Raw genomic sequence first — 19,299 nt, 5'->3', positions numbered from 1 at the left:
AAATCAGTGTGCTAAATAATTGCGCAAGATTGTTTTTTTTTTTATTTGCCATTAAAAATTTAAATCATCTAAGCTTGTCTGTTGGCAAAATATCTAACGCACTAAAAACATTTAAATAAAACTTATAGATAGTAATGTTTAGGTGCATATATACAACTGATTAACTTTTGTAACAACTCTAATCAAGATGGACATCACAGCTAATTGACCTTACCCAACACAAAAGGGGCTACTTAGTCAAATTAATAGATAATACCAAAAGTTTATGTGGTAGTTGCTGAGAGTTATCCTTAACAAATTTTCTGAGCAGTACACGTGTTGTGAGATCTTACAACATGACATCATGCATGATGTCCCATACAGGTTGGACCCAAACAGCTATAACTCTGTCCCTTGAGCATAAAACAATCAATGGCATAAACAGTCATGGGAGTTATGTATTTCTTCAAGGAATGCTGGGCTTTCAAATTTGAAGAAGCTTTTGTAACACGGGATTTATTGAGCATTACCATTTTGACCTACATGTCAGAACCAGGTTGCATGTTTGAAAACTTAATGAGAGTTCTCAAGCTCTCAAGTCAGGCAGGTCATAGTGGGTCACCTTTCTTTCTGGAGCATGGATTCAGTTTCAGGACCATTTACTTTAGCTGTTGCAAAAAAACTGTGCAACCACTGCTGGAACAAAAGGTAACCTTGGCTAATGCCTAAAGAATAAACATCATCAGGGCGGCTGTGGCTGAGTGGTTAGAGCAGTCGTCCTCCAATGCAACAGTTGGGGGTTCGATTCCACCTTCAGTCACATGCCGAAGTGTCCCTGGGCAAGACACTGAACCCCTCATTGCCTCCGATGTGTGTCCTATCGGTGTATGAATGTCATAAAGCACCAATTAGAGTGATGTATGAATGGGAAAAAGAGGGTACAGGTTGTAGTGCAAAGTACTTTGAGTGTCTTGATAAGATAGAAAGGTGCTATATACTGTAAGTACATTCTATTTACCATCGGCTTTTCTATAAACCTGTTGCAGCAGCTGCCATCAGAACAACAGCTAAAATCATTTCACCAGATTTATTTAAGAAGTCTTATTGTTGCATGCTGTTCCTGACCTGCAGATCAGTGATATCAGCTCAAACGTTTGTTGGCACCAGCTGAAATTATAATAGATTCAAATCTATGCTAAACCTACAGAGGAGCTGAGCAAAAATGACAGTTTCTCAGATAAACAAACCTCTGACAACTTCCATTTTCCATCACTGTTTCATCACTTCTTTTTTTTTTCTTGTCAGAAAATGGACCCTGTCTGCCTCCTAGCAGGACAGATGATTTACCCAATACAGCAACGAACACGATGAGATGTTCCAGTACAGCGTGTTGAGCTAAGAATGAAGAGTTCACTTTGTGCTTTGTAATTTATTCACCCAGGAAAACTTATCAACTGTATGTAAAGTTCTAAACATATCAGACATTAAACTGTAGATGACTAAATATTTTTCTTGTGAAGCAAAACTATAAAAATAACATTTTATCTGGCTTCAACTGACTTAGTCAAAGTCAGAAGACTCAAATGTGGGAGAAATGGTTCACATTCTTGAGGGCTCAAGTATGGACAAATAATATATATGCTAAGCTGCATTTAGCTCAGACTAAAATACATAGACAGTATTTTTAGAACATGTATTTACTTATTTTCAGTAAATGTCAGGATTAAGCTGAGTCAAGCATCTTGATGGTGGAATATCTCATCAGTCAGGCAAGCAAAAGAGAAAAAGGCTGAATGTTACCTGCTACCTTTTAGTAATGTAACACAAATATATTCTAATAAAGTAATTTGTAAATCAAGAAAGGCATAGAATAATAAAGGCCCTTGCATTTCTTGAGAAATGCACACCACCCTCACCTTTTAGGCTAGAATTTAAGTCTAAAATCATTTTATCTTGAGAAATAAAGCTTTAGCAATTTGGGGGCAAATATTGAAAGTTACAATGTGCTTAATCACTTGCTATATGTTGTGTCATGTTGCACAATCTGCTCTTGAAGTTTGTGTTGTAAACGATTCACAGCTACTATCACTTAACATGGGTAAAAATAACTTAGGCATAGCATATTCTTTAAGCCAAGATCAATTAGCTGTGACAACCATCCTTAATTGGGTTGACTCCAAAAGTTAATCAAGTGTAGACGTACAACCAATTATTACCATCTGAGTATCAGTTAAATTTCTCCAGTGGTTCATAAGCAAAGATGTTGCGCAATATGTTGCTTTCAGAAATTCTGTTGAGGATCATGCTTAATTACTACCACACCCACTTTTATGTTTGCAAAGATCTTTTGCATTGGCAGCCATCTTTAATCAGATTGACTCCACAAGTTAATCAGTTGTAGAAGCTGATCCAATAATTACTTTCTCTGAGTTTCATTCAAGTCCCTTCACTGATTCATTAAATCTGTTGCCAATAGTACAGAGCACACACACATACACACACGCGCGCACACACGCGCGCGCGCGCGCGCACACACACGTAAAACTTACAAGCCAAGAACATTTCTGCAGGATTGGATAACTGCATTGGCTCTTTTCATGGCCTCCCAGATTTCCCACACTAACCACAGGGACACCAGATGTTTGCATGGAGGCACAGAGTCTCCTCCTACAATGGGCCATCATCAGCACTCGTCTCCGCATCCTTGAGTTGAGGAAGCGCGTGGCACGACTCACACCAAATCCTGTGTCTTTCTGCAGTCAAGCAAGGCCTACGGCAGCCATGCTACCTGAGATTCACATAGCTGTGCACTTCTACGTGCACCCTGATAACAATAAAGAAAACAGAGCATGCTGCTGAAAGAGGTTCTGTCCTGGGGCAGTGTACCACTGCAGCTTTCTTGTGGTTTAAGACCTTATTAAACAATCTGGCTCAATAATCAAAGAGCAATAGCATGCAGAGGTAGAGGAGGCTTCCTGCATCCTCTCTCTGCAGAGGCACTAACATAACTTGTTTGCATTGTGGTTTTAAAACAACACATTTTCGGTACTTGGACGAATTTTGATGAACATTGTTGGAAATATACTCAGGGTATAGTTCGCTGCACACACATGAATAACACACATGAATAACACAGTGGCTCAGTTGCAGATTGACTGTTCTCCAAAATAATATTCACAATAATAACGAGTGGTCAGTCCTCACCCAAAAGAATGGCAACTGTCAGTCAATGACCAGTCCTGTGTCCCATTCTTGTGCAAAACTGGACAACAATTGATGCAAACAGGATCAAAGATGTAAATGTAAATACCAGTACACAAGTAAATGATAGACCACACCTTTAATATTTTGAGCTTGTCTAGCATCAGAGATACTAGAAAAAGGCAAGGAAAAGAGGAAGAAGAAGACTTCAGAAGAAAAGAAGGTTGTTGTGAAAAGAACTGTTAGGGGTTTAAGCAGGTATGGTGGAAAGATGCTGACATTAGCCAATGATAGACAAGAATGTGCTTATGGAACTTTAAAGTAAGTTATTACATATTATATTATAAGAAAAAAATGATGGTTAAATACTTACTGAGGTAGGTTATTAGTTATATCACACTGAATTCAGACTGAGTTTGCATTACAATACAAGAGACTTCGATATGGATGAAGATCAAAAATAGAAAAATAAAACACAAATAGTAACATTACAAAACAATCCTTATTGTACATATTGTTGCCATCTGTCAAGCATAATTTCTTGTTGTTTTTCCTGTTGAGTCACTGTCCTACTATCTGAAATTAGTCTCTGAATTCTGCATCGAGCTCCATCAGATGTCAGTGTCCTTCAATTTCTTATTTGCCTTGAGCAACAGATAGTGCTCTGATTTTTAACAGAAGTGTCCTAGCATTCAAGGAATTAAATTGCAGCTTAGTTTAAATATTTGAGCTGCATCCAAAATAGATTTTATAAAATTCAGAATTTGTGAAAGTACAAATAAAAATGTTGTATTTCGGTTGTTTTGTTTTTGTGTTCTGCAATGAACAGTAGTTCCTTCTAATCTACAAAGTTCTCAACAACCTAGCTCCATCTTATATTAGGGATCTTATTGTCCCATATTTTCCTAACTGAGTACTTCACTTTCAGACTGCAGGCTTACTTGTGGTTCCTAGAGTTTCCAAAAGCAGAATGGGAGGAAGATCTTTCAGTTATCAGGCTCCTCTTTTGTGGAACCAACTTCCAGTTTCTGTCCGTGAGGCTGACACATTGTCCAGTTTTAAGACTGGGCTTAAGATGTTCCTTTTTGATAAATCCTATAGTTAGGGTTGGCTTGTTATGCTGCTATAGATTTAGACTACTGGAGGACAAATTGACCTCATTTCTTAAAATGAATCGTTACAAATTAATAGTTTTCATTTGATACTATTTCTATCTTAATATGTGATTCTTGACCTGCCATTGTGTATCCGTTCCTTCTTCCTGTCCTCCATTCGACACTAGCCGGTCGAAGCAGATGGACGCTTGTCCTGAGCCTGGTTCTGCTGGAGGTTTCTTCCTCATGAGGGAGTTTTTCCTTTCCATCGTTGCCTTTAAGCTTGCTCAAGATGATAGTCTGTAATGAAGTTAAACTCAAAGCAGTCTGCTCCTCAAATAATTTATGTTATTAATTTGCTTATATATATATATATATATATATGAATGTTTCTGTTCAGTGTCCTGAGATGACTTCTGTTGTGACTTGGCACTAAATAAATAAACTGAACTGAATTTTAGACTCCACTGCAACAATATACATAATCACCCCATGAATTCACTTTGCCTGTAAAATAATGGTGAGCCTTAATTTTTTTAAAAGTTTTTTTAAAGGCACTTTCATGTCACGAAGAACAACTTTTAGTAGAATAGGGAGATATATCAAGGCCAACATGTATAGTCAGAGATCCATTAAGGCCTTTAGATGCAAATTTAGGATGAATTAAAAAAGCATTTATATTATATAACACATTTAACACTAGAGGAGACTACAAACACATAAAGGCCTAATTTCAAGCAGCTGTTGTTTTGCTGCTTTGGTCTTGGTCGGGCTCTTAACATTGGTTTCTCTCTGGGAACAATTCTCTGGAAACATAAACATCAACTTCCTGTTTGAACTTGTTTCTTATTGACATACGTCATCCCTCGGTATATGATAAAATGTTGTTTATGCGGTGATATCTTGTCAGCTGTATTTATTAGTGATTGTAGTGATTGCCATGAAGCTGAACAAACCCTGATGTGCATTTCACGTCATCAGAAAGTAGATGAGAATTAGTTTTGGGTTAAAAATAAATAAAACGGATGCAAATATACAGCTTTAAACAGTCTTAAAAATCAAATTTTAAAGAGTTTATTTTACATCTGTGAGAATTAAACCAAAAGAAATGGAATAGGGTGAAATGTACCTCTGTGAATAAATCCTTGTTGCTCTAATACAAACCAGGTGCAGGACGGTGGTTAAAATAGTTTCCCATGCATATTTTGTGGGCAATACAGCTTGAACAGATTTAGAATGAACAGTATTACATGCTTTGTCATTCAATTAAACAATGGCAAAATACATGCCTGCAGTGCGAGTTCTCGTTTTTTTTTTAAAGGCTCTTTATGTAAACTTTGATTTCTGCTAACGTTAAGACAATAACACATAATGACAAAAAAGTTTTATTTTTCTTCTTTTTTTAGTTTTAACTTACACAGTGTTCAAATTTAATACAACAAGTTAAATTATTTGCAAAGAAATCTGCAGTACATGACAGAAACATGATGCATATCTAATTTTAAAACAGCTGTGATGTAATTTATCACCTTTTTGGTGATGAATGAGTCTATAATGAGCAACTCCTACTAAAGGAAAAACCATGACGCTATAATTGACGTCCCGCTAAAAAAACAGAATTAGTGGCCACTTTAATGCATTGGGACCAAAGTCAGCCCCTCCTTTCACAACCACATAATCTAAAGCCAGATATACACCACATGTGTGGCTCCTCTGGAAAAAGGAACTCGACTTGGGAATATATGGTCCGGAAATTTATAGCACATGTATAGGACAAGCCCTCAGGGGCCAGGATGGAGGTGAAGGGGAGATCTTCTGGCTCCCTGCTCCCCAATCCTCGTTTCCATAAGGCTGGGAAGTGCAATCTTCTAGACGTATCAAGGGGGTCTGGTGTAAGACCTTCTGGCCAAAACCATGACCCATTCACGAAGGGAGAAATCAGTTTCCTCACATCTGGGGTTTTCCCCCATTAGCTAAGGGACAAACATTCCAGATCCGTCATCAGACACGGATGGAGGCAGCACACACTTACTAAGTCTGGAATGTAGCAAACTGAAACACAAAACAATATCTGTTTATCTGTGTGTGTTCATCAAAGACGGAAAGAGAGATGAGAAAGAGCAGATGACAAATAGACCGGTAAATGTGCCAGTTTTCAGGGAAAACCAGTGCTTTTTTTAAAGCCAGTTGGCCAAAACAAACTAATGAATGAGTCAATGAAACTAAAACATTATCAAGCTAACTGATGTTTCCTCTCCCTACATCTGCCGTTACTTCTGCTGCCAAGGATTTGGTCATTGTACAGCCAATATGCTCTTCACACTGACAATGTTCATCTTTATTGGAAAGTGTTTTTTTTATATATACAGTAATGAGAAAATATGCACTTGATCTTATGTAGTAGTAATATCTGTGGCAAACAAAGTTTTTCTATGGGCTTTTTCAGTCACTTTTTCTCTTTGAGTTGACAAAGATGTATTTCAACCCTGCATTGTATTGTTGCATTGTATGTAATGTGGCATCTTCTCCTCTTTTATTGTCCTGTTTTCCACCCACTTCAGTCCACAGGACAACAATAACTGTAAATATAATCATAGACATATGATGTAATGATTGTTTGAGGCCATTATATATATATATATATATATATATATATATATATATTTATATATATGAATATATATATATATGTAAACAACACTCTTGTAACTGCAACTGTTATTTTGGTATGAGAAAATCTGGGGTTCAAGGTTCAAACCGCAGTACAATCAGCCTCCAAACAGCCTTGGTTGTGTAATGAGCAGTAGATTTAGAAATGATGCCATGATGGGTTGTCCAGACTATCAAGGTTTGTGTCAGAGGTTGGGGAACCATGATATTATGGTGAGAAATCAGTTACTGGAACAATACATTCATGGATGATGGCAGAAAACTTAACTCTGTTTGACTGCTATACAAGCAAGTCTAGAGGGGAGGTATATGGGATGGATGTGGGAACTATGAAAACTTTGATACTCAACATCCAAAATGACTCAGCAACAACTTCAGACCCTGTGTTCTAACATTTGCATGATAAATCTGCTACCAAACCTAGAAATTGATGAGGTACAAGAAAGATGCAATGGCAAGGGGGGAGCCACAATAACAGGTCTGTGGGGACGTATCATCATCCCCACCATCTGAATATGGTATCTAGCCTCATTTAAAGCCCTGACGAGTTAAATACAAGAGCAGATGACCTGAGATTGAAGATATTGACCAAGTTAAATGCCTACAAGTCTACAGTAAGAGATAAAGTACCAGAAGGACACAGAGTTCTCATCAAGAACTCAATGGGAATGTAGAAAAACAAGTCTCAATTTAAAGTGAATAGCACAAGTTGGCATCAAATGTGACATACCAAGGTGATACCCACTATGCAGAACCATAGTGGGAACAGTCCAGCCAGACCGTCACACCAAAGGAGACAGAAGCCATCAAGACATGAAAGCTCCTAGCACAGAAGATTTCAGCACTTTGAGACTGTACAATAAGAAGGAGAAAGGCAACGGTGTAGGGAGCGTAAGAGCCATTATACAGGAAGAAACAACTAAGATTCTGGAGTACATCAGGAAGAAAGCCTCCTACTGAGTGAATGTCTCAAACCCTTTGTGAAAAGAAGAGCACAGTCCGTCACTCCACATACACTCACACATTACCCTACAACTGGATTACATCCTCACACAGCTGCCCAAGTCTTCTTCTGCTTAGTTTACAAATCCCAGGGCTACATTCCTCAACAGTCTTACACACGCACACACGCACGCACACACACACACACATACACAGTGTGAGAAATCACCTTGGTCTTTTTAAGGAAGTTGTTCCCCAAAGGCTTTCACTGGCTGTTTCATTTCCAAATGGCAGAATGGAGTAATTATGGATCCGAACCATAAAACTGTTTCCTCTCATTGTAGAACATGAAATTAGCAGAAAGGTTTTGTTTAAAATAGCAGTGTAAAAACAGAATACACAGAGAACAGATGATTTATTCTTGCCGGTAAATCATGCACACATCATGGAAATAGTTGCGCAAAACGATCTCGGAGGCCTTGAAGGCATCATTAATATATATACTTTACAATAAGTTCACTGGAAATCTGTAAGAATTGTGGTTATTATATCAGTGGTTATTCAGATTGTTCTCTCATGTTTTCTCAATCCAGACAAATTTCTGTATATGCAAAGTCCATAAATACAACCAAGCTTCTATTTTTTCCCCTTCTTTTGGTTTTCCCTGTAAAACGGCCAAACCGGCCTCTGCACTCAGGAAACCACAAGTCATTTTCCATCTTTCCATGTGTGGAATTTTTCATGCACTCGCCATGACAGCAGCACTCTTTATAGTCCGAACTGCATGCACAAATTTTAAATTTAGAGCATGATGTCACGGATCTGGCACCTGTTCCAGAACAGATAGATGGGGAGCAAATATAATGGCTAAAACCCATGAAAATGAATTTTGCCTGTAGTTTTAAATCAAGATGGTTCACATTCTCCAGGTCTTGTCTTTTACAGTCAGTACAGAAAAAAAAAGTTGTTGCGGTGGAAAAAGTGTTTTGCTGCAGCTTTCTCTTTGACACAAATGCCGACAACACTCCAGCGTAAACAAGCAAAACAGAAAATACAATTTGTTGAGAAAAATATCCTTAAAACTGAAATTTATATTTATTATTTTATTTCTTCTATTATTTTTGTGTTCTTTAAAAAACGTTAAGTGTATGGAAATGGTATGCTGTGGGTTTAATTGCTGCACTATTTTTCTCCACTGTGATATCTCCTAAAACCATGAATTTAAATTTTCTTCAAAAGGTGATAAATTGTTTTTTCAAGTTGCCAACACTTCTCTATTTCTCTTGCTTATAGGACATTGCACAAACTTGGGTCCATAATTACTATTTGAGGCATTTTATATGCAGGTTAGAAACCACAACTGTAAGAAAGAAAAAAAAAGTGCTAATCTACAAATATAATCATAATCAGTTTATTTTAACATTAGCAAAAAGAGTTTAACTGTTGAAGAGGGACCTGTTGTAGACATGCAAGTGTGCAACATCCAGCATTTTGAACACTTGACAATATAAATAAATAAATGCTGGTGCAGCAATGATTACTGTATTTTTCGGACTATAAGTCACGTCTTTTTGCATAAATTAACAAGACCTGCGACTTATAGTCCAAAGCAACTAACTTACTATTTTTTTCCCCCGCATATTTATAACCCAATTTTTGGCTGAGATCTGATGATTTCATTCATTGTGACATGGAAAATTTTGAACACTACCATTTTCAGCCATAAGAGGGCCATTGACTTATATGGCAAGCCAAGTGTCTCAGTGTTAGGTAAAAGTGGCTATTAATGAGGCACTTGGCTTGCCATACCAAGCCACCTTCGTCTCGCTCCGGAACTCCTGGAGAAAATGTCAAATCAACTTAATTTTGCCGCTCTGCCCAGGTGAAATGCAGCTGATTTGATCATTAAAGTGCATTTATTAAGGAAAAGTTAAACTGAGACACACCTTTACTATAATGTCGAGCAAACAAATGATTATTTTTAGGTGGTTATCTTGTTAAATTTTGGAGAAATTCACAGTGAGTCTTCCCACGCCACGCTCCAGAAGCCGCAAATGGATTTTTGAAATGCAGCTCATTTGACCATTAAAGTGCATTTATTAAGGAAAAGTTAAAATGAGACACACCTTTGCTATAATTTCGAGCAAACAAATAATTGTTTTGAAGTGTTAATCTTGTTAAAATCCTCATGTGCACGCTCCCGCGGCTACCATTTGGCAGCCAATCGATTTTTGGCACAACACCGGCCCACGTTTCCGGGTGGTCAGCGGTGACACATTAACATGATGCGTCAGCAGCGACACATAACAGATGTGACTTATATATGGCAGTGCGACTTTTAAGGCGGAAAGTACGGTACTTCTTTTATAAATTCTAGACGATTTTAGATTTCCTCACACAATAAATTAGGAATAACAAAGTGATTTGTTTTCATAATGTCTGATTTTGGCATGCCACAAACATTTACAACATAGATTTACTGTCCTTGTACATTTTTCTCCAGTGTTTAAACAGTTTGAACTTTTACCATAAAAATGCAGAATATATATATCAATCATAATAAAGCCAGAAGTCAGAACAGATTCTCACTGGCAGCCCTCACACATCTCAAAACATTCAAAGTTGGATCTAACTTTTTATTGATCATACCTGCTTCTTCTATATTCTGATCAAGGGTCAGATTTCATAATCTACTCCTAACTTGTTGCCACAACGACTCTACAATACATTATCTAACAAACCTCCAGAGAGAGACAGCAGCTGTCGGAGGTCACAGTCAGCCTCCAACAGCAGTGACCCTGAGTGAAGCTCTGGACTCAGAACAGCTGAGAAAAGAGCAGGAGGCCAGATAAAAATAAGACAACACCACTGCCACATAGACATGATGTAATACCCACTGGTGCTGGTGGTATATGAGCACTGTGTACAAAAGTATCAATAACGTCAAATCACAAAGATGAATTCTCACAGACTAGCTTCATACTAATGTGATTGCTAGTTTAACTTATTGCAGCGTGTTTCATTTCATTGTTACATTGTCAATGAAACCCTCTACAGAATAAATCTTATAAAAGATAAAGATAAATAAAGTTTTAGATAAAAAAAAAAGTCCAGTTTTGATCTACTGTATAATAAACAGTAATGCAAGGCCTTCAGCTTGTTGTAACAATTTTTAGTTTAGCTTTTTCTATTATTCTTCTACAAAAGCCCCAACAGAACTGACACGTTTGCCTTCAGTAATTCAATAAATATTAATTCTCACTGTACTCATTTTTATTAATGCAAACTCCTCAGAGAGCATAGGGCTGTCCTAAATATTTCATATATGTGCTAATACGTTCATATTAACATGATCCTAGGTTGTTTCATTTTATACTTACCATAAATATTAAAAAAAAAAACTAAACTGAAACGTAAAACATCCTGTTTACATGTTTTCTACAACTTTTCTGATGAAGTCATCCTCATCAGGTGTGAGGAAAACAGGGCTTTACGCTTCTTCCCTTATAAAAAGGGGGATTCACAGAGTTTCCTCTTTGTTTTATTTCAGCAGCTAGAGATTTCCATGTTGAATGTAGATTAGCATATTTATTCAGAGTGAAGATCTGTGTAAATGCACACAGCCTGGTTGAAACCTCAGAGGCCAAGAGGGAAGCCTCAGCCTGACAGTTCTGGGCCACAGAGCGCTGTTCGAGCTGCACGTGGGCTATTTTCCCTTCGACTGGCATTTAGGAAGGAGATGTTTATCATAACAAAGCACATGAGCTTTTATTCATGCAAGTTAAAATTCATTCAGTTCTTTACAACTTTTTCTCCCGGCGGTCCAGCCATCCACTCTTTTGGTCTAACCTTTTGGATAAAATGAGCCCGACATAAATACATTCACCAAATGCACCATAAGTAAATACTGCAAAAACTCTGGTCTGCCCATTATAAATCTAAGACAAATAAACGTAAATTCACACTCCTCATCTGTATTGTGCATTACAAACCGGGTTGGATACACAGTTTTTATCATTAGAATGTCACCGCAGCTTCATTACTTGTAAGATTAATGTCAGTCAAGACACCAGGGTTTTGAGGATGCACATGCTGTAATTGCCTTTGTTCACCAGAGGAACTCATTAATTTCCACGCTAAAATTGAAGAGGCTGTGGGGAATAATTCCCATTCAAACGCTGCCATGTGAGAGTTGTACGTTTGGTCTGCCATATATTTAAGAATTAAAAAATGTTCCATTATTGCCAAGTAATGCCTTTAGAAAATAATCATTTCAGATTGAATATTAAGCTTATTTTATGATCCTCTGTGCACAAAGTCATTTTTGAGTGTTTCCATATGTAGACATACAACTCAAGTTCTGGTTCTGCTCCAGAAAAAAAACAAAAAAAACAAGCAGGCCTGTGCTTCACAGATTTACAAACTATCAATAAAATGCAGAGATAATTTTATATATTAACATGTATATAAAAACACAGCATTGATTGGTTCACTGCTGCTTTGCTGTTTTGGCACTTAACAGCAGAAATGTGTTTTCCTCTCCTGGACAATGTCAGTTTAATGAAATGGACAGCGTTGTTATGGTTGATACTGAGAAACATCTGGCTGTCTCAAAGTCATGCCTTGAAAGAGATTTCCGCAGCCCAGCTGTAAAATGCAGCCAGGAAATATCACACCTAATACGTCTGACTCAGCCAGCATTGTCCCCATTTAAAAAAAAAATTTTTTTTTACAGTTATTATTTTCCAAGTATCATTAAATTGAGGTTAAAATCACATGTTGGTTCAGTTAACTTTGAATCTAAATTAATCTGACAGTGACACTTTCTGGTATATTACATTTGAAATAATAATCACAGCTCTTCTTACAAACTTGGCCATGCTTTTTGCAGCAGTCGACCCAAAATAAATAAATAAATAAATAAGCGCTGAGTCATAGCATATCCTTAATACTTCACAAGGAGACCACACATCAGGTAACTGCTTTGTAAAAGCTACAGAGAAATGTCAAAGACCATTACGTCCACTTGTGTAACGCCATCATCCATAAATGAGGTCATGTGAGAGTTCAGGCCAAGTCTAAAATGGCATTTACCCAAATCCTGCAGCTGCCCCCCCAAGGGCCACATCACACCAGGCCAAATATTTCCCCTCGGCGAAACAGAAACAATGATCTGGCATCCTGCCTAAATTTAACTGCAAGTAACCAGCATATGAAAAGGCCTTTAAATAAAAGAATGTGCATTTGGACATTCTTGAGACACTGGCTAGGAGGTGGCTGACACCTGTGGCCGTCATTTAACGTTGTCTGGAGCCGGAGTAATGCCACCGTACAGGCCAGGACCAGCTTGAAAGGAGATTTTCACAATGTGTCCGTCAGCAGCACTTGCTGTAAACCAAGAGTAGGGATCTCTTAAAGCGTTATAACTGACCCAGACATAAAGTTATCACAGTTTTCAACTTAATCGGCTTGAAGTGAGTATAAGAAAATGCCGTCTGGCAAGAGTGTCAAATATTTTACCTGTAATTGTTGCTGCACTGACCAGAGACAGAAAAAAGGCAGAAGAACTCTGTGTGTATAGATAAAGAGCAGCTGCCCTTCCAGCTTAATCTTTGTTGAGTAATTTAAAGCACAAAGGACAGAAATGAGTCTCTGCACCCTGGAATTAGTGCAAAGTTTGCAATGATTGAAAGCCTTTTCTTCAATGAGTTAATATGTGTAATTTAAAAAACTTTTTACAAAGAGGCAAGAGGGATGGCATCTACGAGTCTCTGTTCAAGTTTTCTTTCTTAATATATATTTAGTCCATCTTGTGACACATCCATTTTCTCCACCAGCTTTTAAACTCATGTGCTGCTGTCCCAGAAGCAGCAATCACCCTGAACAATTTGCCAATTCGCTACAGTCACAAGTCAGAAAGATGAGCACAATTTAGCCTTTCTACTGTAGCTGGAGTGGATGTTTGTGTATGATAAAACTGACAAATTGATCAGGGATTAAAGATTAAATCCAGCCTATTCCACTTTGACATGGCTGCATTAGCATTAACGTCACAAAAACCATAAACTCCTTACCTGCGCCTGCTGCGTTGGTCATCTTGTTGAACATCTGCAAAGCAGAAACAGGAACAAAATATCAATCCCTGGAGTCGAGAGGGTGATGAGTTCCTGCTTTCTTCAATACTGCAATCACTGCTTTGATGACAAAGTCAATACAGAGACTCAGCGAGAACAATGGTGGAATGACTTAGCACTTAAGAAGCACCTTAGAATGTGAATCATCAGCTGACAGTCAGAGCTGATATCTCACCAAAAATAAGCACCAGCTGTGCAACAATTAAGGTAAACCAACTACGAATTGAAGTATTTTATTGGAATACTATATAGAAATTTAAATAAGGAAAAAGGAGTCGATGTGTTACTTGTCATTGCAAAATCTAAACTGATCAAGATGTTTGTAGGCACCTAAAACAATTGAAAACAGAAGTCCTACATAACTGTGACTGGTTGGTTTTAATTAAATGGCTGAAGAAGCCAGAGGACTGAAAAAAGAAAGAGAAAAATCTTTTCTTGAACTGGACTCCCTGCTTCCCAGCTCTTGCCCAATCCTCTCTTCCATTTCCCCTCTGTGGCCCACTGCTCTGATTTATGCGCTTGTTTGTCCGCCCTGTTTCCACATTTCTCTCCTGCAGAAACAAAATGCAGCAAAAACTCCCAAGATGTATTTCTGCAGCACTGCTGACCCCTCATCGTAACTGTCAATTGGCAATCAGCCCTCATGGTGCAGCAGAGAAATCCCTTTCACCGTGTTGGTAACAGAAAATGAGCTAAATTAGTTTGACGTATGAGCTATGAACCTATGTGATGTCACCAAAAATGACCCGTCTGGCTGCTTTAAACAGGACAGGTGAGGGTTATTTGTGGTCTCATTGAATTGCTTTGACACTTTTAGGACCATACAGCAAATGAGGTCAAAGAAAATCAGGTCTCTGGCACTCCATTTTGCATTTATTCAAAGGAAGAAGAGCTCAAGTGAGAAGGGTGTCACAGCCAACATACTTCTGCCAGGTTCCAGATATAAACCACCAGGGAAAGCTCCAGAGGAGGCAGGCTGAACTGCTCAGCTATCTCCAGGTGCAAAAACAAGACTTTCTGAGAGGACCCAGTAAAGAAAACAATAGGGTCTTTGACACATAACTCATCCACCTGTGTGTCTGTTTGTAGCCCAGTCTAAACAAAGAAGAGCAGAGTGGACCCTTACAGCTATAAGCTATCCCTAATTACTGACAGTGAGAGTCTGGCAGAGTTTCATCACAGACTGCAACACTTCTGTAACAGAGGTCAAACACTGCTGGGACTGAGACACAAGCACAGTCGGTGTCTTCATGTTTCCAAAGATTTCTGTGAAATTGGTCTCCATGGACTCGTGTCAGCACCAGACTCAGAAATATTTGCTCGAAATTAGAACTCAAAAACCAGATGCTGCATCTCAGAGATGTACTGATTTGCCATGGCTTTTAAAAAAATCTACGTTTAAGTATTCTACGTTTACAGTCCAGTTGAATGTATTAAAGCCTGGCATATCTCAAGATCTGACCCACATTCAATTGGTATCGCCTCAGTTCAGGACAGCCGCATTTAGCTGGACACACGTCAAAGCTTACAGGCTGTGAATTGTGACGTCCTCCATGCGGTGTTTTCTTTCAGGGCTTTTTGTCCCACTTGATGAATCAACAAGATGTTTATAAGGAGTGACAGCCTGGTGTGGGTGAATGATAGCTGCTGTTGCTGCACAATGAGGGACGTTACAGGACCAGTCAGTCCAAGTGACACACCATTATGTCCTCTCTGTGACCATCTCTGTCAACAACAATTAAAAGATATTCTCACACCAAATATGTTTCTGTCCTCTAAAAGTAGATGCAGTTCTTATGCTGAACAGCAAAGACAAATGAAACTTATGAACAAACGTTTAAATATAGCTTAAACTGGTTCTAACAGCTGTTTAATTGGAGCGGCTTAGTGGTTAGCACTGTTGCCTCACAGCAAGAGGTTGATAAATAATTAATAAAATGTAATGTAAATAAAATTTATTTCACTTTATTATTTTATTACAATCAGTTTCCTTGTATTTGCAAACTTCTTAGTCTCTAATGCCAATGTGGTTCAAAACACCAAAGTTCATGCTCAATAATCCAGGTAACAAAATCCAACAATGTTCAGTCAGGTCATCTGGATGGTTTCTTTTTTTGCTGAGACGTTTCGTCCTTCATCAAAAAAACTTCTTCAATCCAAGGAGCCACAAAACAAACTGATTCCCACAATTGTCTCAGCAAAAAAAGAAACCATCCAGATGACCTGACTGGACATTGTTGGATTTGTCTTTAACGTGTCAAAGTATTTTTAATTTGCTAAATATTTAAAGTAGCATGTTTGTTTAGGAGTCATAAAATATCCAATCTCCTAATTTAATCAAACAAAAAATCAAAACAATAAAAAAAAAGTATAAAAAGCAGCCAATCCTTTTGTTTGCAAATTCATGAATAAGAAACATATCAACCTGACATAATTCAATTTGTGAAGTGACAAAAAAAACAACTCTTGAATTAATGTTGTTACTTTGTCTTCTTCTTTCTGCTGCTCCCTTCTTCAGGGGTTGCCACATTGAACAAACTTACACGAAGAATTAGCAACTGGTTTTATGCCGGAAGCCCTTCCTGACAAAAGCACAGGCCGCCGAGCTACCGAGCAGAGAGCTGCCATCTAGGGCGCCTGGGGAGAAGATGGTGGGAGTTCAAAGCCTTGCTCAAGGGCCCAGAGTGAGGCAAATGAGGGTCCAGGCAGGTGTTGGTGCTTCACCTTTCCCACCCACACTTTTTGATGTTGTCAATTCGGGGAGTCGAACCAACGACCTTCCGATCACAAGCTCGCCTTCTCTAACCTCTGCGTCATCACTCCCTCTGTTGTGTTACTTTGTAATTAAAATAATTGCAAATGCATGTATGTATGTATAATATAATTATAATAATTATGAAAATTACACTAGATATGTATAAAGTCACTTCTTTATATAATTTTCATCACATTATGCCGACCAAATACATAAAAAATGGATAAGGATGTTTATTTTGGCAAAACACATACATGCTTACTATCAGAAACTTTAATGTTAGATTTAGATGTATTAATAAGAATATTAATGGGTTGCCAGTTTGAGTCCAGGTTGTGTCAGGAAGGGCATCCAGCATAAAACAATTGCCAAATCTTTCATGTGAGTTCACTCGCTGTGGCGACCCCTGCAGAAGAAAGCAGCCGAACCGAAAGAAAGAAACTTTACAAGTGCAGAACAGTTACTGGTTTAAAGTAGGGGTGTCCTGATACTAGTTTTTTCAGACCGAGTACAAGTGCAAGTACTTCATTTTGGGTACTTGCTGATAATAAGTACTGATATTGAGAAGTTAATGGTTAGTTCTTAAACATTCCACAGTGACTATAGAAAAACATTTATTTCATTAGGAATACAGCAAACAGTCTGCTGCCTTAACATCACCTGTGTTTACCTTAAAATATCTCTAAACTATAGTTATTTTAAAGTTTTTGTCTTTGGTTACTTGCAAAGTGGAAAAGGAAATGATGACACCAAGCACAAAAGTAGTATTAATCCAAAGTATCAGGGTATTTTGCAAGTATGAATATCTGGACACTACTAGGTTAAACTTTGGGTCATTACTTATAAGGCCTGCATTTGAGGATGTATTATCTTTTGCATACCATCTGTAAATATGTTGGTGCGAGGAACAAACATTCAAACAAACGTATGTCTTGTATCTCCCCCGTGGCATTATCGCATGACAAGAGATTTGGTCCAAAGGAGATACAAGATAAGTTCCAGATTTTAGAGTTCATATAGAGGCAGGTCAAAAAGAAAGCTAGCATTTATCACCCTATGAAACATCAGTTCATGTCTGCCAGTTTGAGCAAGTTCACCTGGTTTATAGTTGGACTCCAGGAGAGCGGTTCAAACTGTATCGCATTACCACACCCTGCTTTCAGATGTTCCATATGGGCTACAAAGCTCTTACTAAAGAGTCATATGGGCCAAGGTTTTCAAAAACACTACTGCCCTGACATTTTATGTCATTTTATTATTTCCAGAACGCTAAACGATCAGCCTCATATGTGATTTTTAAAATAACTATAAAACTATATCCAACACTCTATAACAACTTCTCTGAACAACATCTGACCTCATTATACTCAAGGTTACTCTGGAGCCAAAATACTCTCTTCTGAAGATTCCCAGCTGCCCCAAAGCTCTTTTCATGTTCAAGAGGCTCCACAAAGAGACATATGCTTAAGGAATCAATTTTCATTCCATTTAAGGTTGTTGTTAAAGTTAAATAAGCTATATGTCTGAAAGTATTTTCCCTTGATTGGGTTCTTGCAGTGTTCGGTCTGAACCAGTTGTTGACCATCTCAGTGCTACAGAGCCATCAAGACAACACAAAGGATGGAATGAAAAGCTTTGAATTGAACCTGCACTGCATTCTGAAAATCACTCAGTTGTCTGTTCCTTTTAGAGAAACTGAATAGGGACATTTCTATATGTTGTTTAGCAGAAGGGAGAGCTACTTGTCCCCAAACACCTAAGCTGACTTTATCCCTGTCACAAATACCAAATATTTGCAGCTACATAGAGAAAATGCTAACTTAAATGACTGGTTATAGAAGGATTCATTTTTTTACATACCATACCATAGCAATTTATTTATAGAGCACTTAAAACAGCAACAATGCCAACCAAAGTGCTGTACAATAGCAACATACAAGCGCAGTGGACAGGAAAACATAAAATAAAAATATAGATACAAATAGCAGCAGATAATAACTAAATGGCCAATAATGTAGAATACAGACAGAATCAAAACAAATCACACCGTGCCAAAGGCAAGGGAATAAAAATGGGTTTTCAAGCAAGACTTAAAGACTGAGTGTGAGAGCCTACCTGACATGCAGTGGCAACTCATTCCACAGTCTTTGCAACATATATTTTCACTCGTTATTTAACTCCTTTACTTTCACTAATCAGTTAAAGTTTTAAAATTCTAGTTGATGGACATAAATCTAAGAAGGAAAAATAAAATGTTTACATGATTTTTGGTTAGCTCAGTTTTCTGGATACCCTTGAGCATTTCTAATGTATCTTGGACCAAAAACAAAGATTTCATGGCTATAGCCAGGCAAAACTTTGAAGTGACAAAAACCAGTTGATCGTTGTTTAACCATTGGGCAAAAAATACACACACAAAAAAAACCAACATATATATATATATATATATATATATATATATATTCTATGTATGATCTATGTTCAGGCAAATATCCTTGTGCGTAGGTTTGGATTCTGTTCTGAT

General features: G+C 37.8%; 1 protein-coding gene across 1 annotated transcript in view; it reads right to left on the bottom strand.

The window, feature by feature from the left end:
* The window catches only part of stard13b (StAR-related lipid transfer (START) domain containing 13b), a 63,177-nt gene that overhangs the window by 37,405 nt on the left and 6,473 nt on the right, over positions 1-19,299 (bottom strand). The window contains exon 4 of the mRNA XM_037677604.1: positions 13,961-13,994. Coding sequence (XP_037533532.1) covers positions 13,961-13,994 — 34 coding nt within the window. The remainder of the gene's footprint in view (positions 1-13,960; positions 13,995-19,299) is intronic.

Source organism: Nematolebias whitei, chromosome 6 (genome assembly GCF_014905685.2).
Source record: "Nematolebias whitei isolate Nwh7 chromosome 6, NemWhi1, whole genome shotgun sequence".
NCBI lineage: Eukaryota > Metazoa > Chordata > Actinopteri > Cyprinodontiformes > Rivulidae > Nematolebias > Nematolebias whitei.
This window is presented reverse-complemented; position numbering and strand designations above follow the sequence as displayed.